The following is a 25,901-nucleotide window of genomic DNA, read 5'->3' as shown; positions in this document are numbered from 1 at the left end:
CAAAAGTTTAGGGAAAGAATTAAAGATGGCAAAGTGAGAGGTGAGACAGAGGCCTTCTCCTAGAACCACATATAATATGAAAATATAATTAATACAACTAATCCTGAGAAAGCAACAGGAAAGAAGGCTGTGCCAGATTGCATACATGTGGAGAAAAGAACAGACCTCACGGAATAGGATAACGTACCAAAGCTGTGACCCGGCGGGACCCAAGCCCTTGCCTGACCCCAGCTCACCAATGGGAGGAAGAGAAATGGAGCAGGGAGGGACTGGAGGCCTGGGACTGCTGAACACCTAGCTCTGGAGATCTGCTCTGGGAGCACAAACCTACATTTCATGGTGTTCTTGTGATTAGTGGAGTTGGAAAGCTAAGACAGGTGGAATACCTGGAGAGACTGATTCCAGCTGCTTGTGGAAAACAGTGATCCATATCCGGCTGCTCTGGGACAAAAGAAAGGTGGGCAGTCTGAGAGACTTCCTAACAGTGACAAGGCTGCTAAAGGGGCAAGGATGGCACAGAGCTTACAGCTCACGAGAAAGGACAGGTAGACAAAAAGCCCAGCAGCTTGGGAGCTTTCATGATCTTCAGGTGCTCCATCCCCCCTGGCTGGATAGCATTCCAAGAACCCCCACTGTGACATGCAGCCTGCTACACCTTCCTCCTGGCCAGCCTGCCCCTGGTTCACAAACCAGCAGCCCCTGCCATGGTGTCAGGCCAGCCAGAGGGAAGCCCCGCCTACAGCAACTACAATCGCAAAGCACACAGGCTTACACCTGTGTGCTCAGCTCACTGATTCTGGCAGTGGAGACAGGCATAGCAGCTGGGAAACAGGAAACAGCTCTTTCCTCCCCCCAGGCACCAACACCGCTCCCTTGCAACTCCCGACAATGCTACAGGGGCTGAGAAGCTCCAGAGAGTAGAGCTGCTGGGCACTAGAGGGCGCCACATACAAATATAAAACATCAAAGGAACCTGGTTCAAACCAAAATCATACAAACACCAGAAAGTGAGTCAAATGAAACTGATCTCATCAATCTTCCTGAAAAGAGATTTCAATATAAAAATCATAAACATGCAAATAGAGGTACAAAAAAAATTCGAGAACTCAGGAAAAATTTCCAGTCAGATATCCAATCATTAAGGAATACAATGGAGGGTTTTAAAAGCAGATTAGATACAGTGGAGGAGATGATAAATTAAATAGAAATTTGAGAAGAGGAATACAAAGAAGCTGAGCCACAGAGAGAAAAAAGGGTCTCTAAGAATGAAAGAATATTGAGAGAACTTTTGACCAATCCAAAAGGAACAATATCTGCATTATAGAGGTACCAGAAGACGAGGAGAGAGAAAAAGGGGTAGAAAGTGTCTTTGGGGAGGTAATTGCTGAAAACTTCCCTAATCTGGGGAAGGAAATAGTCTCTTAGGCCATGGAGGTGCACAGATCTTCCAACACAAGGGAACCAAGGAAGACAGCACCAAGACATATAATAATTAAAATGGCAAAGATCAAGGATAAGGACAGACTATTAAAAGCAGTCAGAGAGAGAAATAAGATCACATACAGAGGAAAACTCATCAGGCTATCATCATACTTCTCAGCAGAAACTTTGCAGGCCAGAAGGGAGTGGCATGATATATATACTGCAATAAAGCAGAAGGGCCTCAAACCAGGACTACTCTATCCAGCAAGATTATCATTTAAATGTGAAGGAGGGATTAAACAATTTCCAGATAAGGAAAAGCTGACAGAATTTACCTCTCACAAACTGTCTCTACAGTGTATTTTGGAGGGACTCCTATAGATGGAAGTGTTCCTAAGGCTAAACAGCTGTCACCAGGGATAACAAAACCACAGTAAAGAAACTGGAACATTTAATTACTAAGCAAATGCAGAATTAAATCAACAACACCAAAGTCAGTCATGGGATAGACAAAGAGTACAGAATATGATAGCTAATATATAAAGAATGAAGGAGGAAAAAAAAGAGAGAAAAAAAAAAGAACCTGTAGACTGTGTTTGTAATAGCATACTAAGTGAGTTAAGTTAGACTCTTAGATAGTAAGGCAGTTAACCATGAATCTTTGGTAACCATGAATCTAAAGCCTGCAATGGCAACAAGTGCAAACCTATCAATAATCACACTAAATGTAAATGGTCTGAATGCACCAATCAAAAGACAGAGTCACTGAATGGATAAAAAAACAAGACCCACCATATGCTCCCTACAAGAGTCTCACTTTAAACCCAAAGACATACAGACTAAAAATAAAGGGATGGAAAAAGATAGTTCATGCAACCAATAGGGACGAAAAGGCAGGAGTTGCAGTACTTGTACCAGACAAAACAGACTTCAAAACAAAGAAAGTCACAAGAGACAAAGGAGGACATTACATAATGATAAAGGGGTCAATCCAACAAGAAGATATAACCACTATAAATATCGATGCACCCAACACAGGAGCATCCACATATATGAAACAAATACAGAATTAAAAGGGGAAATAGAACGCAATGCATTCATTCTAGGAGACTTCAACACTCTACTCACTCTGAAGGACAGATCAACCAGACAGAAGATAAGTAAGGAGACAGAGGCACTGAACAACACAATAGAACAGATGGACCTAACAGATATCTACAGAACTCTACACCCAAAAGCAACAGTATACACATTCTTCTCAAATGCACATGGAACATTTTCAAGAACAGATCATATACTAGGCCACAAAAAGAGCCTCAGTAAATTCAAAAAGAATGAAATTGTACCAACCAGTTTCTCAGATCACAAAGATGTGAAACTAGAAATAAATTATGCAAAGAAAATGAAAAATACCACAAACACATGGAGGTTGAATAATGTGCTCCTAAATAACCAATGGATCAATGACCAAATAAAAACAGAGATCAAGCAATATATGGAGACAAGTGACAACAATAATTCAACACTGCAAAATCTGTGGGACACAGCAAAGGCCATGCTAAGCAGGCTGCAAAATCTGTGGGACACAATGAAGGCCATGCTCAGAGGGAAGTATATTGCAATACAGGACTACCTCAGGAAAGAAGAACAATCCCATAAGAGCAGCCTAAACTCACAATTAACAAAACGAGAAAAAGAACAACAAATGAGGCCCAAAATCAGTAGAAGGAGGGACATAATAAAGATTAGAGCATAAATAAATAAAATTGAGAAGAATCAAACAATAGAATCAATGAAAGCAAGAGCTGGTTTTTCGAGAAAATAAGCAAAATAGATAAACCCCTAGCCAGACTTACCAAGAAAAAAAGAGAGTCTGCACACATAAACAGAATCAGAAATGAGAAAGGAACTATGGACACCAAAGAATTACAAATCATTATTAGAGAATACTATGAAAAATTATATGCTAACAAACTGGATAACCTAGAAGAAATGGACAACTTTCTAGAAAAATACAACCTTTCAAGGCAAATCCAGAAAAAAACAGAAAATGTGAACAGACCAATTACCAGCAATGAAATTGAATTGGTAATAAAAACACTACCTAAGAACAAAACCTCTGGACCAGATGGCTTCACCACTGAATTTTGTCAGACATTTAGTGAAGACCTCATACCCATCTTCCTTAAAGTTTTCCAAAGAGTAGAAGAAGAGTGAAAACTTCCAAACTCATTCTATGAGGCCAGCATCACTCTAATACCAAAACCATGCAAAGACACCACAAAAAAGAAAATTACAGACCAATATCCCTGAGGAACATAGATGTAAAAATACTCAACAAAATATTAGCAAATCGAATTCAAAAATACATCAAAAAGATCATCCATCATGATCAAGTAGGATTTATTCCAGGGACACGAGGATGGTACAACATTTGAACATCCATCATCATCATCCATCACATCAACAAAAAGAAGAACAAAAACCACATGATCATCTCCATAGATGCTGAAAAAGCATTCAACAAAATTCAACATCCATTCATGATAAAAACTCTCAACAAAATGGGTATGCAGGGCAAGTACCTCAACATAATAAAGGCCATATATGACAAACCCACAGACAACATCATACTTAACAGCGATAAGCTGAAAGTCTTTCCTTTAAGATTGAGAACAAGACAAGGATGCCCACTCTCTTCACTTTAACTCAACATAGTTCTGGAGCACCTGGCCATGGCAATCAGACAACACAAAGAAATAAAAGGCATCCAGATTGGTAAAGAAGAAGTTAAACTGTCACTGTTTGCAGATGACATTATATTGTACATAAAAAACACTGAAGAATCCACTCCAATACTACTAGATCTAATATCTGAATTCAGCAAAGTTGTAGGATACAAAATTAATACACAGAAATCTGTTGCATTCTTATACACTAATAATGAACTAGCAGAAAGAGAAATCAGGAAAACAATTCCATTCACATTTGCATCAGAAAGAAATACCTAGGAATAAATATAACCAAGGAAGTGAATGACCCATACTCTGAAAACTACAAGACATTCATGAGAGAAATTAAAGAAGATGCCAGTAAATGGAAGCACATCCCATGCTCATGGATCGGAAGAATTAATACTGTCAAAATGGCCATCCTGCCTAAAGCAATCTACAGATTCAATGCAATCCCTATCAAAATACCAACAGCATTCTTCAAGAAACTAGAGCAAATAGTTCTAAAATTTATATGGAACCACAAAAGACCCCAAATAGCCAAACCAATCCTGAGAAGGAAGAATAAAATGGGGAACGTTACCCTCCCCAACTTCAAGCTCTACTACAAAGCCACAGTAATCAATACAATTTGGTACTGGCACAAGAACAAAACAATAGACCATTGGAACAGACTAGAGAGCCCAGTTATAAACCCTACCATATATGGTCAATTGATATACAGTAAAGGAGCTATGGACATTCAACAGGGAAATGACAGCCTGTTCAACAACTGGTGTTGGCAAAACTGGACAGGTACATGCAAAAGAATGAAACTGTATTATTGTTTAACCCCATACACAAAAGTAAACTTGAAATGGATCGAATACCTGAATCTAAGTCATAAAACTCTTAGAAGACAACACAGGCAAAAATTTCCCGAATATAAACATGAGCAAGTTTTTCCTGAACACACCTCCTCATGCAAGGGGAACAAAAGCAAAATTGAACACATGGGACTACATCAAACTAAAAAGCTTCTGTACTGCCAAGGACACTATCTGACAAGGGGTTAACATCCAAAATATATAAAGTACTCACATGCCTCAACACTCAAAAGGCAAATAACCTGATTAAAAAATGGGTGGACAATTCTCCAAAGAAGAAATTCAGATGGTCAGCAGGCACATGAAAAGATGCTCCACATCACTATCACAGAAATGCAAATTAAAACCACATGAGATATTACCTCACACCAGTTAGTATGGCCAGCATAGAAAAGACTAAGAACAACAAATGCTGGTGAGGATGTGGAGAAAGGGGAACCCTCCTATATTGCTTGTGGAAATGTAAGCTAGTTCAACCATTGTGGAAAGCAATATGGAGGTTCCTCAAAAAACTAAAAATAGAAATACCATTTGACCCCAGAATCCCACTCCTTGGAATTTACCCAAAGAATACAACTTCTCAGATTCAGAAAGACATATGCACTCCTATGTTTATTGCAGCACTTCTTACAATAGCCAGGATATGGAAGCAACCTAAGTGTCCACCAGTAGATGAATGGATAAAGAAGAGGTGGTAGTATACACAATGGAATACTATTCAGCCATAAGAAAGAAACAAATCCTAACATTTGCAATGACATGGATGGAGCTGGAGGATACTGTGCTCAGCGAAATAAGCCAGGCAGAGAAAGACAAGTGCCAAATGATTTCCCTCATTTATGGAGTACAGTAATGAAGCAAAACTGAAGGAACAAAACAGCAGCCGAATCACAGACTCCAAGAAGGGACTAGTGGTTACCAATGGGGAGAGAGTGTGGGAGGGTGGGTAGGGAGGGAGGCAGAAGGGCACTGAGGGGTATTATGTTTAGTACACATGGTGTGGGGGGGTCACAGGGAAGACAGTGTAGCACAGAGGAGACAAGTAGTGACTCTGTGGCAACTTACTACACTAATGGACAGGGACTGCAACGGGCTTTGGGGGGTACTCGATAATATGTGTGAATGTAGCAACCACATTGTTTTTTCATGTGAAACCTTCATAAGAGTATATATCAATAATACCTTAATAAAAAAATAATAATTCCCACCTCCCAAGACTGCTAGAAGGATTAAATAACATATGGAAAGGACCTGGTATCATGTTTATGGCACACAATAGGTACTTAATATACCTCATTCTTCCCTCAACCACTGTTTTCTAGTCTTAAAAGTTTATATATAGTTTTTATAGTTTGAACCAAGAGAGTCAGGTACTTCTGTCAATGGATGTTATTACTGGCTCATATTATTGGCAGCTGGGCTGCCAGCAGCATTAGGCTGCTTTTTCTCTGTAGCTAATAGAAATTAGGAATATGCCTTCGTTAGGCAAGAGGGTCCAGAAGAAGCCAGAGAGCCCAAAGTACTGACTCTTAAAATTTGTATCACTTGTAATACAGAGTATATTAACCAATGAAGACTTTTGGATCCTAACACTGAATTCAGCAGGTCTGGAGTAGAGCCTAGAGATATGTATCAAAAAAGAAAAAAAGCCAACAAGAACCTCTCTTCCAAAGAAAAGGAAACCATTTTGAAAATTCTCGGAAGGTACAGAAAAGCAGATAGTGTAATACTATGAATATCCATAAATAACCATCTAGATCCAACAGCTGTCAATATTGTGCTATATTTGTTTTACCTACATATTGTTAAGTTGAAATATATGAGGTACACTCATTACAAAATCGAATGCATTTATCTTCCTCCCTATACCTACGCTCTCTTGCACTGTGAGTTCTCACTCTTCCCATCAAGAAATGGAATCTACTTCCCCTCTTGAACTTGGAATGCCTTGGGCCAAGAGAAAGAGGTGGAAGTGATGGCATGACAGTTCCAAGTCTAGGCCTCAAGAGGTCTTATGTGCTTCCACTCAGTCATTTGGAATTCTGCTAGAGGACGAGAGACTACATAGCACAGAGAAGAGTTATACTACCTGGGGTCACCCTAGACCAACCAGTTCTCAAGGTATGTGCCATCTAACTGCAGATGGGAACAAGCCCTACAAAGATAAACTGGTCTTGGTGCATACATGAATGCATAGATCAGCACATCTGCTCAGCCAACTTGGATTCCATCACCACTGAGGTCCCTATGGTTGTTATATAGTATTAAATATTGTGTCAATAGACAACTGATAAAACATATATACAAAAAGAACAAATTCTGAGTGCATATGCAGCACAATGAATTAATCACAAAGTAAACATATGTGTAATCAGCACCCAGATTAAGAAACAGTACATAAATTGTACTCCAGAAATACTCGCACTCCTCCCCTCACCATCCCTCCTCACAAAGATTACTATCCTGACCTCTTATACTATGGATTCATCTTTCCACTCCCTCCAAATCATGTTATTATATGACTTAGCCCGTATCCAAGGGTTAACACTTGACTCGAGTTAGGGCAGCCAGGTCTAAGTAGGTAGCTAGGGCCCTTCCTGGTATCTTCTGAATACTCTTGAACCACCAGTGACATGTGGGACCTCATCAAGACCCATTATAATGGATCTCCCCAGTTAAGCTTCTAAGTTTGCTGGTCTACTACTTGCCCCCAACCAATATTCCAATCTCAGGCTATCTGAGAGTTGGCTTTTGACAATTTTTGTGGGCATGGGGCTTTTCTGTGCTCTGCTCAAGTCAAATCAGCTCCCTCCAGAAGCAAAGCTGCTGGTTTTCATGGCTTGCCCCTCACCTTAACTATGAGGTGTTGACACTGAGGAAAGGGGAGGAGAAAAGAATGGGTGAAGTAACAATATAAAATGCTTCAGATAATCATAGCTCCTACATGCAGTTCAGTAATTTTTCTTTAATAAATGCTTCTCGACTTGTATGCTTTTGCTTAAGTTCCAGAGTCCTAAAATTGCTTGTTTTTAAGTTTTGTCTAATTTAATTGTTTCTTGGGGAGTTGATTCATCATTTTCCTCACTCTACCATTCTGTATATTCATTCCTCTAGTTATATTTTATTTAGACTTTTGTAAGTCACAGACAGAATGAATGTTGTATACTTTCTGAGCTTTGTTGGGTAATTAAATGTATAAAATTTCAAACTAATTTTCTTTCTATTGGTTTTTAATTTCAGACAAAAAGCTTTTAAGTATTCCTTTTCTAATACAGTCTATTCCCTAATTCCATTTAAGGGTTTGTTTAAGTGCTAGTTTTCTAAGACTTCCATGAAATTCAGGTGTTAAGCTATATTCAAACTTTAAATGATTTAGGGCCCGACCATGAAACTTAAGTTATCCAAGGCTGTTGGTATCCTTTTTATATTTCAAAACTTCAATCACTTTATCAAGTTATCATAGGGATAAAAATGGAATTATGTGAAGAATAAAATTGTATTATGTAAGGCAGATGTCATCTCTGTTCAAAACCATCCGATGACTCCCTTTTTTCACTCAGAATAGTCTAAGTTTTTACAATGGCCTATAAGGCAACATATAAGGCCTAGGCCCATCTCTGATCTCACCTCCTACTACTCCCTTCTTTGTCATTCCACTCCAGCCAAACTGGCTTCCTCAAACACACCAGGATTCCCCTGGCCTTAGGGTCATGCATTAGCTGTTTGCCTGGAAAGTCCTTTCCCCAGAGTGCTACATAATTTTACCCTAACCTCCTTCAAATCTTTACATAATGATACCTAATTATAATGTCAATCTATACGCCCTCACTCATCTGGCAGGCATCCTCCTTTACCCTATTTCACTTTTATTTGCATATAATTTATTATCTGGTAACATACCATATGATGCAGACTGATTTTCAAAATGGTTACAGCAATATTTCCAGGCCAAGTGCTCTTCCAGAATCTTACCATTCTCCAAAAAGAGGCTGAGTTCATTCTTCTTCCTCTTGAACCTGAATGGGACTTTGATTGCCTCGGTGAATAGAATGCAGAGGAAATGATGCATGACTTCTGAGGCTTGATTGTTAAAGTAGAAATAGCTTGTCTGGTTCTCACCATGTTGAGAGAAAGTCCAAAAGAACCCATGGGAGACACCATGTGGAGAGGAAACTGATGCCTCCAACTGATAGCCAGCATCAACCACCAAACATGCACTCAGTCTTTCAATCCCCCAGCTTAGGGCCCAGCTCTAAGTGGAGCGGAGACAAACCAGCCCTACTGTCCCTTTCCAAGTGTCCTCACAGAATCTGTGAGCATAACAGAGGGCTGCTTTATACCACCAAGTTTTGGGATGAGTTGCTACACAGCCATATGTAACAAAACACTGAAACACTACATATTTCACTTACTATGTTTATTGTCTGTTTCCTTCTACCATAATTAATATAAGCTCCAGAAGGGGAGAGATTTTTACCTCTTTGGTTTATTAGTACAGTGTTTTCTATTAAATAGACATGATTTCACAATTTTCAAAGTATCTGGACAAATAAAATTAAATAGTAAAAAATGTTGAAATTAATGATAGAGTTTTTCTAAATTTAAATTATCTATGACCAATTCTTTTAGATAAACCCCTCTAAATATATACTGCTGTTATTATAATATGACTGCTTACTTTTTAGGAATGTCTTCATGCCCAAAGGAAGGAAACAGTGATTAAAATAATTAATGCTCACCTCACACTGGTTATTTAGCTTGGTGGATGTGATGTCCAACTGTTGGTACCGTTCTTTTAATTTGGAAAATTCAGCTTCTAATCTTGTTTGTTCCAGTTTGGAATTATTTAGAAGACTTTTTAAATTTTTATGGTCAGTTTGTAAAGCTTCAGTCTCTTTTAAAAGCTGATTATATGTATGGGTCAACCTATAATTAGAAATTGTGATAGAATTAGATTCTCTTAATAGCTTTCATTGTCATTTACACAATGTGAAAAATGCTGCAAATCATACTCAGACATACTCAAGGAAAATAAAACATTCTTTTGCCAGTCACAAAATTCATCAAGAGTCAGTTTCTATTCTGTAAAGCTAGATTTAAAGAAATTGAGTACTTTTCCCTTGAAAGGAAATCCTTCAGCATTTAAATATAGTTAAGAGGTAAAGAGTCTTATAATTTTATCCTATAAAATTTAAATTAGTAAAACAAATATTTAAAAGTTAAAGGAGAAAATAATCAAACTAGTTCTGATTTCATAGAGAATTCAAAGATTTTAAAATTCAACATAAAAATTCAAGAAAGAACAGATCAAAAGAATTGATATTTAACCATCTGTTGCCAGATAACTGAGATACAGAGGCTTAAATCAAAATTTTAATTACTGAGATCTCTGTACTTGTGGTAATTATTCACATTTATGCAGTCCCCAATTATAAGTGATAAATTTTGGATTTTTTTGTAAAAATCAAACTATAGCCTTTTCTGTTTCTTTCCACAATTATACCTTGAGAGCAAAGTCCATTGATCTCTAACAGGAGAGATCAGCAAATTTTACCTGTGAAAGACCAGAGAGTAAATACCTTAGGCTTTGTGGACCATATGTAATCTATAGCATGCTCCTCTTTTTTGTTTTCCCCACAACCTTTTAAAATGTAAAAAATGTTCTTAGTTTGGGAGCTGTCGGCTGGATTTGGCTGTAGTTTACCAAACTTTATATTACAGTGTTAAGATCAGGAACCCACAAAAGGAGCAGGTAGCCAAATGAAACAAACTTTAGCCAGTATGGTACGTGTTCAGAACACCTAATAATTTACTTCAACAAATTCTCCAAAGAATTTGAGTCAGCTTACAAGAATTATAAATAATAAAAATACACATTAAAAAAAACCAAGACTTTGTAAAAAAATTTCAAGACCAGAAACATTCAGTAAAACTTCATAAATAAGCTAAATCCATGAATGAATACATGCCATGAGTTATAATGGCTAGTCAACCTGAGACATACAGACAGCTACATGATATATTATATGGAGATCAAAGATTTTCCTACTGATGCTTCATGGGAGGTGGGATATGAAGAGATATAATATAGAATGTCCTTAGTATCATCTCTATTACAAATCCTAAAATCAGTTCTTTCAAAGAATTAAAGAACTGTCCTGGAAAGCTGAGAATATTAACACCAAAATGTAATTCAGTTAACACAATTCTAAAGAAGTCAAGAAAATCTTGTCTGTGTAAGAAACACTTGGTTTGGCATTATCTAAGATTAAAACTTGGGCTATTCAGAAGAATGGATAAACTACTGTTCTCCAGATAAGTCTTCAAAACTATCTTTTTTTTTTGGTGAAATGAGCTTTTGGGTTTTATTTAAAGCCTCTTCTTCCCTTAGTGCTTATATTCCATAACTTGTCACAATATGGTCTTCTACTGCATATACTAAATAAATACATTCTTCTTGATTCTAGCTTGGTGTTGAGCTTGTTGAAGTTCAAATCCACCATATAGAATTTTTAGTTGAAATAATTACTAAATTAAAAACTACTGAACATGAAATGAAAATGGCTGTTGAGGCTTAGGGATTTTTTTTTAATAAAGGAAATGAAATACAAGTTTAATTCTAAAATCGGATTGTATTAAATTCATAATTGGACAAATACTCAATGAATGAGCCCTATTTGAATTTTGTGTGCTCTTTCCCAGCACTTTAGCTATGGCAGTGGAAGTGCAGTGCACATGTTTATGCTGTTAGAACTTTTAAACATGTGACCCTATGAAATAAGTGAAATACCAGCTGGCAACAAGTTTTGATTTTCCAAAGGCTTCAAATTAAAAATAATTGTCCCATGGCAATATTAAACCACTAATACCTAAGGCACTTAAAAATAAAAATACAAATCAATGGCACTCATGGTGTTGGGGGGATCATGGGGAAGGCAGTGTAGCTCAGAGAAGGCAAATAGTGACTCTGTGGCATCTTACTATACTGATGGGCAGTGACTGCAATGGGGTATGGGGGGGGACATGATAATATGGGTGAATGTAGTAACCACACTGTTTTTTCATGTGAGACCTTCATAACAGTGTATATCAATAATACCTTGATAAAAAATTGTAGTTAAAAAAATACGTAGCAGTCAGCTAGGAAATTATGAAGTTGATCACTTATAGCAATGTCAAAAGACAAAAACTGGATACCAGACTATAGAAAAGAAAACATCAAGAATCAGATTTCATTATATTCTATTTCCATAAAGGATATAAACGCTATCAAGATATAGAAATTTTGTTATATAGTGTGGTTTAAAAACTTAGTGACTAAAGAGAAACAATGAGCATCAACAGGAGATCAGGTTTTTGCCAGAGCCATTCTATAACTAGCTGCATGATTTTATTGGGCAATTTACCTATTGTTCTGAAGTCTTTTTTTAAAATTCTAAGTTATAGATAGCGTTACAAAGGGACAGTTACACTTTGGATGCAATAAAATAAATAAATATTTATTACCTATCATTTTCACCACAAAGTTTCTTGTATTCTCTGGCTACAGTCTCATGGTTTTTGTTTTCAAGCAGCATTTTTTCCTGTTCTACTTTCAGTGTTTTTTCCAAATCTTCCAATTGTCCTTTCTGTTTTAGTAACTGATTATAACTGGAAAAAAAAAAAGTAAGGTATTTGGCTTATAATATATCCTTAGGAAAAAAAATTTTTAGAAATGAGGGATACAGGAGTTGTTTATTAATAAGGACCATAAAGAACATGTAAGTAAGTTTCCTACATAAGGTATCTCTTAGTCCTGTTTAATGCAAAAAAATTATTACATTACTTAAAGAAAATGGTTTTAAATTAACAACAGAAGAAAAGACAATAAATTACCGGTCTTCAAGGTCTTTATGTTCTACCTCAAGATTTTTGTGGGCACACTTTAGAGTTCCATGTTTAGTGATGAGAGACTCATACTCTGAAGCCTGACGTTCATGAAGAAGTTCCAGCTTTTCCTGATCTTTGACCAGAGAGTCATAGAGAGATTTCAGGTCTTCTCGTTCTTTAATTACAGATTCATTTTCATTTTCTAAGGAAGATTGTTGGATTAGGAGTTGTGCGTTCTGGTTCATAAGTGTGGTTCTTTGGGAATTAAGGGTGGAATTTTCAACCTGTAAGAATGCAGAATTGTTATCAGATATAAGAAAGATAGCTTATGTTGTTCTTTTTTTAAAATAAAAGATAACTTTAGGAAGCTCTAAATAATCATAGCAGATATAATGATATTATACTGAGAAAATTTGAACTTTAGCATCCCAAAGAACAAGGCTACCATTTGACTTTGATTTCTGTAGGTGTTATGATATATATGAGATAAATGTATGAGACGCATATTTTAGGTTGAATTATTTTAAATAGCAGTGATTAGCAACAATCTGCATTCCACCAATGAAAAAGTACAGAATTTGAAATGCTAGTTTGTCATTTTAAAGAAGTTAAGAGTTGACAGAACTGAAAAATACTTGTGAAAATTCAACTGGAAATTTTCCTGAGTCTGAACTAAATTACTATTTGTATTCCATTTGGAGGAGAGTTACAGAAGAACTTTTAGATTCAGAGAGGTAATTTCTTTTCTTCTGCTCTGTAAGAGGTTTCACAGAGTCATCTTTCTCCCACCTGATTATTCTATTTGAAAACACAATGGTAGTACTAAGTACAAGATAGATCTTTTGAACTAAGGACAAGTCTGAAGACCAAAATTCTCATGCTGTGTTGTTTTTCACTAATTGATAAGAAAGCTATAAAAATGAAATAAGAAACAGTATGATGCAACCATACTCTAAAGCAAGGGTTTCTACCTAATTATCATCAGCTTCCTGAAATGATATAAAAGGCCATGAAATGATTGAGTAAATTTATTAATTTAGAGGTTCTGACATCTTAAAAATGCTGATCTGAAAGTTTAGGATAGCACTAAATAGAATAAATAAGTCATGGGGATGAAAAGTACAGCATAGGGAATACAGCATGTAGTAACTTTGGTGACAAATGGTTAACTACACTTAATTATGGTAAGCATTTCATAATGTATATAACTTTCCAATCACTATATTGTACACCTGAAACCAATACAATACTGTATACCAGTTGTACAAAAAAAAGAAATATTTTACTTTATTTTCAACTAATTGTTAAATTCACTCACTAAGAAACAGTGTGACCATGTCTAGACATCCTTATTTTAATAGTATAATTCAGAGTTTGGTTACATATCCCCCAAATATTACATTACAACCTGAAGCTTGGCATTCTGTGTTTGAAGAGTAGTATTCTGCTCCTGTAATGACACTGTCTGCCTCTGAAGTGCAAGAATCTGAGCCTGCAAATTATTGTTCTGGGTCTCAAGTTGTTTCAGTTGAGTTTTCAATGCTTGCTTCTCTGCTTGCAGTGTAGCATTCTTAATAAACAAAAAGTATATTAAAAATAAAAGCAACATCAAATAATTTCTGATTAACAGATATTAGAATTTTGCATGAGTATTTATTACATTATAATCCAAGAAAATTCCAACAATCTTAAAAGATAAAAAACAAAAACACTTTCCCTCTAGCCAAAATTGTAAACAAATTAATCTAAGAAGAAGAAGGCAATAGCATTAAAACCTTAGTATACTACTGTGTCTGTGTTCTGTCTGTTTTATAATGTCTAAAAAATAAAGTATATTTATTAACACAAGAATTAGAGTGGATTGTCAGTTGTATGGTTTTTATGCTATTCAAAAGTGCCCAGAGTGTGTGGGGCTGTCTAGCCAAAAGAGTGCCCCTTTTCTAATTGCCCAAAGCCAAGTCTATATCTCTATCTATCTATCTTTCTACCTATCTTATATCTATATCTATCTGTCTATGGTGGTTTCAAGAGCAGGAGCAAAGCTAAGTAAGTATTTTATAAACACAAATATTTGGAAGAGAAGCAGAAACAATCTTAACCATCTGTTTTAAAAATTTAGTCCAGAATAGACCTAACAGATGTTACATATTTTCTTTACTGATTTTTTTCATGGTATAAGACACTCACTAAAAGTCTACTTCTTCTATAGTACTTTTGGAGCAAATCCAAATAAAACATACCATTTTCAATTTTTCCAGTATATATGGCCATATTTCGATTTTACAGTTAAATGGTTGAATTACTACACAAATCATAGATTATATTTAATGTGATATATATTAAAATGTTTGTCATGGATATTATATTATCAGGGTTATTTTTAGATAACATTTCATTAAAAAATTAGCTTCAAAAAATATGAACAAAGAACCCCCTAGAAAACCGAAATAAAACTTTAACATACAAAAAGACCAGAATGTGAAAATTGCAACATGCATAAAAAGTTACAAGTGAGTCACACCAGATCACTTTTATTATATCAACATTAGGGAACAAAGATAACATTCACTTCATAGGCTTTCATGTTATGTATTCTATATGTCACTATATAAAAGGCAAGTCATGATTTAAACCACATATTATTACACCAAAGGTGAAGAAGCACAATGTTTTAAGATAAGTTTTGATATTGTACTTCCATTCATTTGTTCAAATAAAAAGGATGAATATGTAGATTAATGATAAATAAATAAAAATAAAGAAATAAAAAGGATGAATGAAAATTTAAAATTTACACATTTACACTGAAAAATAATAGGGAATCCTGATGTATTTATTATATGCCATCCTGACATACTAAAGAGATGAACTATTTTTCACTGAAATATGTTAAATACAATTATATTTCAGCTTTTTAGAAACCAAAATGTATAAGCTGTAATGATAAATCTAGGTATCCCTAGGAATGAGAAAAATTCCTATAGTCTATGAATGGAAGACAACTGAGAGTAGAAAAGATTTCTTGGAGCAGGAAAAAATTTACATTGGAAATGTTTAAGGTTAGCAAATATACTGGCAAATGTAAAAATATTACCAGTTAATAGAGGACTAGTCATCTTTATAAACCCATTATCTGAAATGACTGAAATATGACAACCATGTAATTTTTTTTTCCAGTGGAAATTTATTAAGGAAGTCAACAGAAAAGAGATTTACCTTATAGAACTTTATATGCCAGCCAAATTTTCTGAAATGTAATTATTAATCTAAGTATATACAGGCTAATAAATACATAAAGAGATATAAAATAGCTTCCTAATAATTTAAAACATGCAAATTAAAATATTTTCTTCTATCATTTTACTACTATTAAAAGGCTAATAATATCCAATGTAATCTGGAAAAATAAGTATTCTATTAGTGGGGTTAAAAGTTGGCATGATTTTAAAAGGCTAATATCAATTATCAATTAAAACTAAAATTTTCAATTAAAACTACACACACACACACACACACACACACACACACACACATACATATACACATATACATACACACACCCTTTGGCCTATCAACTCCACTGTCAGGAATTTATTATCCTATGAATGTTTTTACATGGATTTTTATTGCAACAAAAATCTGAAAATAACCTAAATGTCCATCAATGTGGGATTTATTTAAATAAATTATGTAACATTCATACTATGGAATAATAGGTGGTCATTAAACAAAATGAGATAGATATATCTTCTAAAATAGAGATCTCCAAGATAACATAATTGAAAGTACAAATAAGATTATTATATAATATGATCCCACAGTTGTAAATATGTAACTGAAATATACTTCTGCATACATATAAATCACAAGCACTTTTCTGGATAATTGTTTACAGTGATTACTCTTCGATTAGACAGGAGGAATCTATAGTGTAGAAGATAAGTTAATTTTTGGCTTTCTGGCTTAAAGTTTTCAATTAATTTTAAATTAAAAAACAGTAACAATCACTGAAACGATTTTACTTGTCAGCATGTCATTTTCTTAAGCTCATACTTTGAAGGATAAAATGTTTGGTGAATTCATTTTCTTACTGTTTACTGTCAAATATTTATTAAACTCATCCAGTGAGTATTTATTGTGTCTACTATCTACTAGTCATTATTCTACATACTGACGGCACAGTGGTGTAAAAGACAGACAGGCTGTTTTCAAGGAGCTTCTTTTTAGTACACAAACAAGTAAAGGAATAAAAAACGTAATTTCACTAGTGAAAAGTGCTATGGAGAAACCAAATAAGGCAGTGGTGTGATAGTGAATGATTAGGTTGGGGATAGCTGCTTTACAGGGGGAAGGGATCAGGGAAGACCTCTTGCAGGAGATAGGTCGTGTGAAACCTAAGTGCGGAGGGACATTTGTAGAGCATAACAATGAAGCAAAACGGAAGGAATAAAACAGCAAAAGACTCACAGACTCCAAGAAGGGACTAGCAGTTACCAAAAGGGAGGGGTGAAGGAGGGTGGGTGGGGAGGGAGGGAGAAGGGAATTGAGGGGTATTATGATTGGCACACATGGTGTGGGGGCGGTCATGGGGAAGACAGTGTAGCACAGAGAAGACAAGTAGTGACTCTGTGGTATTTTACTAGGCTACAGCGACTGCAATGGAGTGGGGGGGGGACTTGATAATATGGGTGAATGTAATAAACCATAATGTTTTTTATGTGAAACCTTCATAAGAGTGTATATCAATGATACCTTAAAAAAAATCAAAACACAATGGATTAAAGCCTAAAATAAAATAAATAAATGCTGAGGGAAGCAAGCTATGTGTTCCAGGTAAGGGAAGCAAACAGAAAGCCTCTGAGATAGGAAAAAACAGAAAAGGAGAATATAACTAGAATTAATTTACTTACTATGTGCCAGGCATTGTGTTTTCCAGATATGAACATATAGTATTATCCCCAGATTAATGGACACCAGTATGGGATAAAGTCAAAGATACAGGGAGGGCAATGCCAGGAAGGATATTATAGGATTCAGTAAAGAATCTGGATTTTATTCTAATTGAAATAGGAAGCTACTGAATATTTTAAGTAGGAAAGTGACATGACCTGGATTATGTTTTAAGAAATAATTGTAGCTACTGCATTGAACATGCGTTAGATTGGGCCAGGAATGGAAGGGGGTGGCCAGTTAGGAGGATATTCTAATAGTCCAGATGAGAGATGATGGTGCCCTAGAATACAGTGGTAGCAGCAGAGACAGAAGTAGAGATGAGTTTAGGTTATATTTTCATGACAGAGTTGACAATTTTTATGATGATAATGGAAAAAAGTAAATTATTAGTTCTTCAGTCATCTTTTATTTTATAAAATAAATCAAAGTATAAAATTAACAAAGATACAAAGCCAGATTAATTTTTTTAGTTAAATAACCAATGGCCCTTTACTTCTGAAAAACCTTACTCGTATGAAAAAATGTAAAATACTTACATTTCTTTCTACTTCAATTACTCGACTTTGGACTTTGAGAAGCTCTCTAGTTGTTTCTTGATTTTCTCGTTCCCATTTGTTATCTTCACCAGAAGTTGGAGGAGAGGTCTGTACCATCCTTTCCTCATCTTGTCTCTGTTTGAGAGCTTCATAATTCTTTTTCACCTAAAATTTTATTTAAAATATTTTAATTTTTAATGGGAAATTTTAACAGGGAGAAAATAAAATCAACAAAGTTATATTTCTCAAAGTTAATTTAACTCTGAAATGGTCTAGTGAATGTGAGATACACTTTATATAAAAATGTGATAAGTAATATGTACAATTATCATAATCACCATTAATGCTTTGTAAAATATAAATCATTTTCTCCTAGAAATATTAAATATTCTCTGCCTATGTGCCATGGTCCAATATTTATAAATTTCAGATCTTATTGTTTATGATGAAAATACCACTGAAGAATACATTAACTGGATGTAGACATGTTGCTAAATACTAACAATTGTTTTTAGAACTATATAGCTGATTAGAGATTTCAGAGATCCCCATGTAAAGAACAAATGAAGACGACTCATGTAAGAATTCTCCTTAAGAAGATATCTAAAGTAGAGGAGGTATCTATATATGTATAACCTTTTAAGAATAACATGTTGCCAGAACTATCTATGTTAATCAATAAATTAATAACTTGTTTATATGGATACTGATCCACATAAAATTACCATAATTTATTTTATAAAGGGTGAGCAATCCAAGGATATATCTTATCTACAGTTTTCTGGTGTGATCACAACTAAATCCTACTTTAAGAGAGACAACTCAAAACTAACAACTTGGTCGTCTAACAATCAAAACTGCTGATTAATGTGATAGCTCACTTCAATTTAAATTATTATACTTATCTTGAATCACTAAGAGATGTTTATCATAAATTTCTAAATTAACCTCAAATTTTATGTTTAGGCAAGGATAGAAATATTTAAAATAATCCAACATCTAATGTAAACCTTAAGTTTATGACTCAATAATAAATTTTGCTACTATGGAGTTAGCATATAATGATATGAGACTAAAGAAAAAAGATGTCAAGATAGAATGTAATTTAGAACTTGGCAAGTGACCTAATAGGTGTCTGGGATCCTGATTTTCTAGTTCTTTTCTTTCTTTCTTTTTTTTAACTTTTAACATCGTAATAACATAGATGGGTAACTTCATTTCCAGTCTCTCTTTACTTTAATTTTCCACAGGGTCTTTTTTCTAGCCTTATAAAGGCTATAGATACATGCCATTATTAAGAAGGGGAACCAAGAACAAAATTTAAAGCTTCTCATTTTTGCCCAGTGTTTTTATAACTAAGTTTTTACCTTATATATCATTGATCAGAATCTTTAATTTATGTTCACATAGAAAATGACATTTTCCCATCAAGATTTCTTAGAGGCAGCACTTAGGTGGGTCTTGCCTTTTTAGCTAATCTGTTAATCTGTTAAAGCCTTTTAACTAGGGTTTTTAGACCTTTTATATTTAATGTGATTATTGATATGGTCTGGTTTAATACTTCCATCTTGTTCTATTTCTATTTGTCCAATCTGTATTTGTTCCCCCTTTTTTCTTTTTCTGCCTTCTTTTGGATTTTTTTTTATAATTCAGGTTTATTTCCTTCACTGGCATATTAGCTGTATCTCTTTGTCATGCTATTTTAGTGGTTATTTTGGGCTTTATACTCATATTTAACTTTCAGTCTATATTCAAGTGATGTACCTCTTCACATATAGTATTAAAAGTTAAAACAGTGTAAATCCAGCTGAATACAAATTTAGGGCAGAAAGCTAGTCCAATAATAGTTATGTCAAAATGGTTAGAAGTGGAAGATAAAAATGGAATTTTAAATATCTCCCTGTTAGATTTGAAATACACTTATACCAAATCATACCCCAAACCACTTATTTTCTGGCTGAGTAGCTTCATGAAATTGACTTTAGTTGTAAGCTTTTTACCCTATTAAATGATAATGTTTAATAGGATAAATAAAAAGTTCAGGAAGTAAAGCAGATTAATTATTTTTCAGTTAACTAAGCAAAGTCCTAGAATTTCTTCTGTTAAAAATGTATGTTCTATGGTAATGTCTAAAACAAATACCAGCAATGGTAGTATGGGCAAATGGGGAACAAAATCTTTTTCTCTTTCTGCATGAGAAATTCATCTTTGGGTAACTGTTTCTCTGCAAACCTGATAAAACTGAAATGTTCTATGTTACCAGACAAGATGGCTTTTGAGAAAAATGACCCCTGACTGGTAAACTGTATTTGGACTAAGAGAACTATGAATACATAATATGAAGTGGTAACTTTGACTGTCTCTGAGCATAGCAACTCTTAAAATTGGTATATCCACTGTGGAGATCCTAAATTGATGATGAGTGCTGTAGAATATGAAATCTCAAAACCAGAGCAACCCCTGAACACACCCAATGTGAATTTCATATTCTTACACCTAAACTGTCATCTGGTGGGAAAATGACTCTCAGATGACTATATGAAGAGGGACACCTGACAGTGCCCTGCTATCTACTTGTATTTCCTATCGTTGTGAATCAAATGGTTTTAAATGTCAGTCTGAATGTTTAGTTGACTACAAAAGCACTACAGAGATGGTAATAATTCTACCAATCTATCATATATAACCCTATGGAGTGGGCAAGCCCCTTCATTTTCAAATTTCAAAAAGTTGCCCCTGCCTTGCTTACTTTACCTCATAATTCCAAAATATCATAAGAAAGCAGATCTAGGAAAGACCTCAAGGGCGCCTTTAAGAGATTAGGTGCTTTTTTATATCACAGATAATTGTTTCCCTCTCCTCCTCACACCCATATCTCTGCCTATCAAATCTGATCTGGATTCTCAATAGAAAAAGTGTCAGAATGAAGTATCAGTACCATACTGATAGCTTTTCCCCACAAAATAAATAAGACTGCCTCTTCACCATCTACTCCTACAATTTTGGTATGTACCTAATTGCATGGGGGACATACACACATGAAATAAGGTTGAATAAATTATAGCATATAAGTAAACAAAATAGTTTGTCATAAACAATGTAACAAAGATCTGTTTAAGAATATTCTAAAATTTGAGAAAGGAATACACAAAATACTAATGAAATAATATTGCATTGTAACTTTCCACTTTACACTTCCCCATCCAAATATTTGACAATTAGAATTTTTTACAAGGAAATCACATACTGTTTTAAGTTCTTGGCGCAACTGCTGGTTATAATTTGTGGATTCTTCTAATTGAGCTTCTAAAGCAGCAATTTTTTCTTCTTTTATTTCAAGGGACTTCTTTAGAGTGGATTCTAGTTTTGATTCCAGAAGTTTGTACCTATTATCCAAGTATAAGAATAATAACAGTTCATCATTGGAAATCAAAAAATTATTTTTAAAGGTAATTTTTGACCATGGATACAGATACCATAAATATGTCTAGAGGGAAATTAAATTATCCTCCTCTTACTGATTTACTCCCTCTTTTAAATTATTCCTAGTCATGAACAAACAAAATCACTGAGTAGACAGAGCTCCAGACTATACTCTAGTTTGTCAAAAGCAAAAATTAATGTTCAAAAAAAAGCATTTTGAAGCTCTAAGTCTCAAAATATTGTTTAGTTTTACTAGAATCTACAGAAAGAAGAAATGGATGGGTGTATTATACATCACTTGTTTATGATATTAATGTATAAAGTATTTATAGAAGGACATACAATAACTAACACTTAAAACTTCACTGGTTTTTAGGGTATAGAGTAATTGCAGAGATATTTAAAAAGGGAAATAATACACTTAAAACACAGGATTGCTGATGACAGAGTGGGAAGAGGCAGATAGATATGAATGTCAATAATTGTACTTATCTTTTTGAATGGTGGGATTATGAATTTTATTCTTAAGTTTTTTTACAAAAAAGGATGATGCATGAATACGATTTGAGAATGAATCATAAACTAGGGATTATTAATCTATTTCTTATACCTGAGAACCCCAATGACTAACCCAAATAAAAACTATCCTAAAAGAATATGTATGAGAAATTTTTATCACATTCTTTTACTGTAATTAATGTGTATGTATGTATTTTCTGCTCAAACAGATTTTAAGCTCATTGAGAATAGAGAACAAATCTCACTCATTTTGGTATTGCTTTGAGTAACCAAACATTTTTAAAGCATTTAATGTGTCTGACTGGAAGTTGATTTATAATGCCTCAGTTGCTTCTGTACCATTCAGATAGAGATGTCCAGTAAACAGCAAATACTATGGGTACAGGAGAGATGAACGGAAATGCTTAGCATATAGAATGAATAGATAATAGGCCTGAGAACATACCCTAGGAACTATGTTGAAAGAAAAGACACAGGGAGAGTTGTTCAAAGAGAAAGACAAGAATAATCCCATAGCACTCTGTAATTCTACAACTTATTTTGTTGCATTCATCTATTTAGATATTCAATTCCAGAGCTAGACTATATATATCCCTTGATGACAAGGATAAATATCTTAATAACAATTGTATCTTCAAAGAAAAGTCAAAAGGAATGACAACAATTTGAAGATGAGAAGGTTAGACTAACAAAAGAATTAGGGACACCATCTGAGACTAAAGGTACAGACAGATGCAGGTATATATAAATTCCAAGATGGAGTGGATGAAATGTTAAAGGAATTTATGTCTTTTTTTTGTGACATTAAGGCTAATTTACTGCTGAGAAAGAAGCTGGCTTTGTGGTTTAAGATGTTTCTTTTTTTGATCCTCCAGAGTCAATCGTAGTTATTAACTGCTCTCAAGTTCATATCTAAAAGTTTTCATTGAATATATACTCTTATCTCCATGGCTAATGCTTCCATTATATAAATAAATGTGAATTAATTAATGTATCATATCTTCCCTAGAATATTATAATAGCTTCCTAACTGGTCTCTGTGTCTCCAAATTTGTCCCTTTTCTAATCCATCTTTCATATTACTCTAAGAATTGCTCAACATATCTTTGTGCAGTATTTGAATGAATGCCCTTACCCATTGTTTCTACCTTGCAAATTTCTGTCATTCTTCAGAGTTCAGCTGAAGCATTATCATTTCTTTGATGCTTGATGATTAGCAGATAATAAGTCAATTAACACTGAGTAATTATAAGAACAAAGGTTTGGGAAGAGGGGCCAAACAGTATGGAGGGCCCACTATAGCTGGATTCACAAATTTATAACAGGGCCAGTTAGGGTAGCTACATAGTTTACTCTACCTTTGTCTTTTTTTTTTCTGTACTTTTTAAATGTCTTACATATAGCAGGTAATCTGTTTGAATAAAGAAATGATGCATATTCAGTATCTATATTAAAAGATAGTCAAGCAAATTGGCCCTTAACTATCTGTACTCAAATAAGAAGTACTTTCTCATGAAATATCTATATAATTAATTCTGGCTGCTTGAATTGATGGCTAGTATAAGTGCCTCAAATTACTTCTATTTGTTATCATAGAACTAACCTTAACAAATATCAATCTCTATTAACTTTGAATATTTTAAAAATGACATAAACAAATACCATGTAATCAACATTAGCTTTTCCTATATATGCATTTATTTAATACAGAATAAAATACTCACTAGAACTAATGATGGGTAGATAATATACAAATTATGTAATTATAAAAATCCCAATGAACAAAAATCTAGTTTACCTAAAACAATATTCTTAATAATACAAACTTATAGCTGTAATCAAAGGCCAAGAGATGTTCAATAGTAGACTCTTTGAAAATCCAATTAACTGTTTGATAGACTGTAATTACAATGGGAGAATAGAAATTTTCTGTAAGCCTGCATTGATCATTCTTAAAATTATAGGGCACATAAGATAAAGTTACCTGTTTGTTAAGCCTTAGTTTTCCATGTTATTTTTATACCTTAGCTGCTTCTCAATATATTTTCTTTTCCTTTATTTCTCTTTATGTGCATTTTTTGTTAACGTCTCATTCTACTTCACAAGCAATTACAGCCTCCAGTATTCTGCTACCTGGGTAGCACCCTGTTCTCCTATTATAGCTATGTATATATATAATAACATTTTAGCAATTTTTTCTTTTATCAATATTAGATTGTCTTTATCTGATTCTTTATTTTTTTCTCATAGAAATTTCTTAAATGGGAGAAAGGAATCAGAAATAGGGTGATATACATATATGTATGCTGTAGCTCATACAGGAAAGAATCAATGTTTCAGGAAAAAACTTCAACTGTTTGCCAAATAGACATAATACTCACCTGTCATCAGTACTTTGCTCATCATGTAAGAGTCTCTCTTTATTTAACCCTATTTTCTCAAGCTCATGAGTTAATTTTTCAAGATCATTATTCATTTGTTGATTCTTCAATTTTTCATTCACCAAATCCTTATTTTAAAAGGAAAGAAAACTCATTTAAGTGTCATGAACATAGATATCTAAGAAATTCAGCCAAGATTCTAACTGCCACCATCCAGGAATACATATAATTCAAACCAAGACAGACAGAAATGTTGTTGTTGAACTTTTCCTTTATCATTAAAAAGCAGTTAAGCAACAAATATAAACTAATTTAAACAGCATTGTTTTTTTTTGCTAGTACTTCTTTTTAACTTTATAGTGTTCAAACTAAAAGGTGAAATTCTTTACTTGTGAATACATACCTTAGGTTTGAGAACTCAGGGAAAAAGTACACACGTCCATTCACTTTTTAATAATGAGCTAGAAGTTTAGTGCATATTTCTTCTTATGAATGTATGTTGGATACAACACTCACTCCCACCCCAAAAACCTCTGTCCCAATGGAAAAAGCTTAAGATTTTCATCTGAAGAACTAGGGGGCATTCTTAGAAGTTCAGGCATAAGAACCTGATGTCTATGTCTATTATACTGTAGAACACAGAATAAAACAAAAGGCTAATAGTGGTCCCTCTCAATGCCTCTTCAGCAGAAATGAAGACTTCCCAATATGATTTTCTGCCAGAGTGCTTAAGGAACTTAAAGGATTGTCATATATATATAGTATAGAATAGGGAAAGCAAAAAAGAGCTAAGCATGCTATCTTCCAATACACATCAACCATTTTTCATAGGACCTATTACCAATCTGCCCTTATAAATCTCAAAATTCTTTTCAACACATAGATCTAAGCAACTGCCAATTGTTCAGTGTTGATTTTTAAGTTCAACCTGATTTGCATTCTCTAGCTTAGAGGTCAAAATTCATAAGACTTTGGAATTTTTAAGGTCTGGGTTTGAATCCAGCAATCTGATTCTGCCATTTATTAGCTGTGATCCTGAAGCTCAGTTTTCTAATCTAATGAAGAGAATAACTATAAAGAACTGGTCATAAAAATTACATAAATATACAGAAATACAACTAATGAAGTCCTTAGCGCAGTACTTGGTACTTAGTTAACATTCAATAAATAGTAGCTACCAGTCTTCCTATTTTACTTAGC

At 34.2% G+C, this 25,901-nt stretch overlaps 1 protein-coding gene and 1 long non-coding RNA gene across 10 annotated transcripts in view; one reads left to right on the top strand and one right to left on the bottom strand.

Annotated features, from left to right (window-relative positions):
* CCDC88A (coiled-coil domain containing 88A) overlaps positions 1-25,901 on the bottom strand; it is a 135,490-nt gene that overhangs the window by 17,624 nt on the left and 91,965 nt on the right. For all 9 annotated transcript variants that reach the window (XR_008995840.1, XM_036925985.2, XM_057497191.1 and 6 more), the window contains exons 16-22: positions 24,702-24,829; positions 21,626-21,764; positions 18,379-18,543; positions 14,298-14,459; positions 12,896-13,173; positions 12,527-12,670; positions 9,760-9,946 (exon numbers count right to left, since the gene is read on the bottom strand). Coding sequence is in view for 8 of the 9 variants with exons in the window: in XM_036925985.2 (XP_036781880.2) it covers positions 9,760-9,946; positions 12,527-12,670; positions 12,896-13,173; positions 14,298-14,459; positions 18,379-18,543; positions 21,626-21,764; positions 24,702-24,829 (1,203 nt within the window). In the remaining variant the exon portion in view is untranslated. The remainder of the gene's footprint in view (positions 1-9,759; positions 9,947-12,526; positions 12,671-12,895; positions 13,174-14,297; positions 14,460-18,378; positions 18,544-21,625; positions 21,765-24,701; positions 24,830-25,901) is intronic.
* Positions 1-25,901, top strand: part of LOC130682590 (uncharacterized) — a 43,403-nt gene that overhangs the window by 11,493 nt on the left and 6,009 nt on the right. The gene's annotated exons all lie outside the window — the stretch shown is intronic.

Source organism: Manis pentadactyla, chromosome 2, assembly GCF_030020395.1.
Source record: "Manis pentadactyla isolate mManPen7 chromosome 2, mManPen7.hap1, whole genome shotgun sequence".
NCBI lineage: Eukaryota > Metazoa > Chordata > Mammalia > Pholidota > Manidae > Manis > Manis pentadactyla.
The sequence above is the reverse complement of the archived record's forward strand: the minus strand, read 5'-3'. Positions and strand labels throughout refer to the sequence as shown.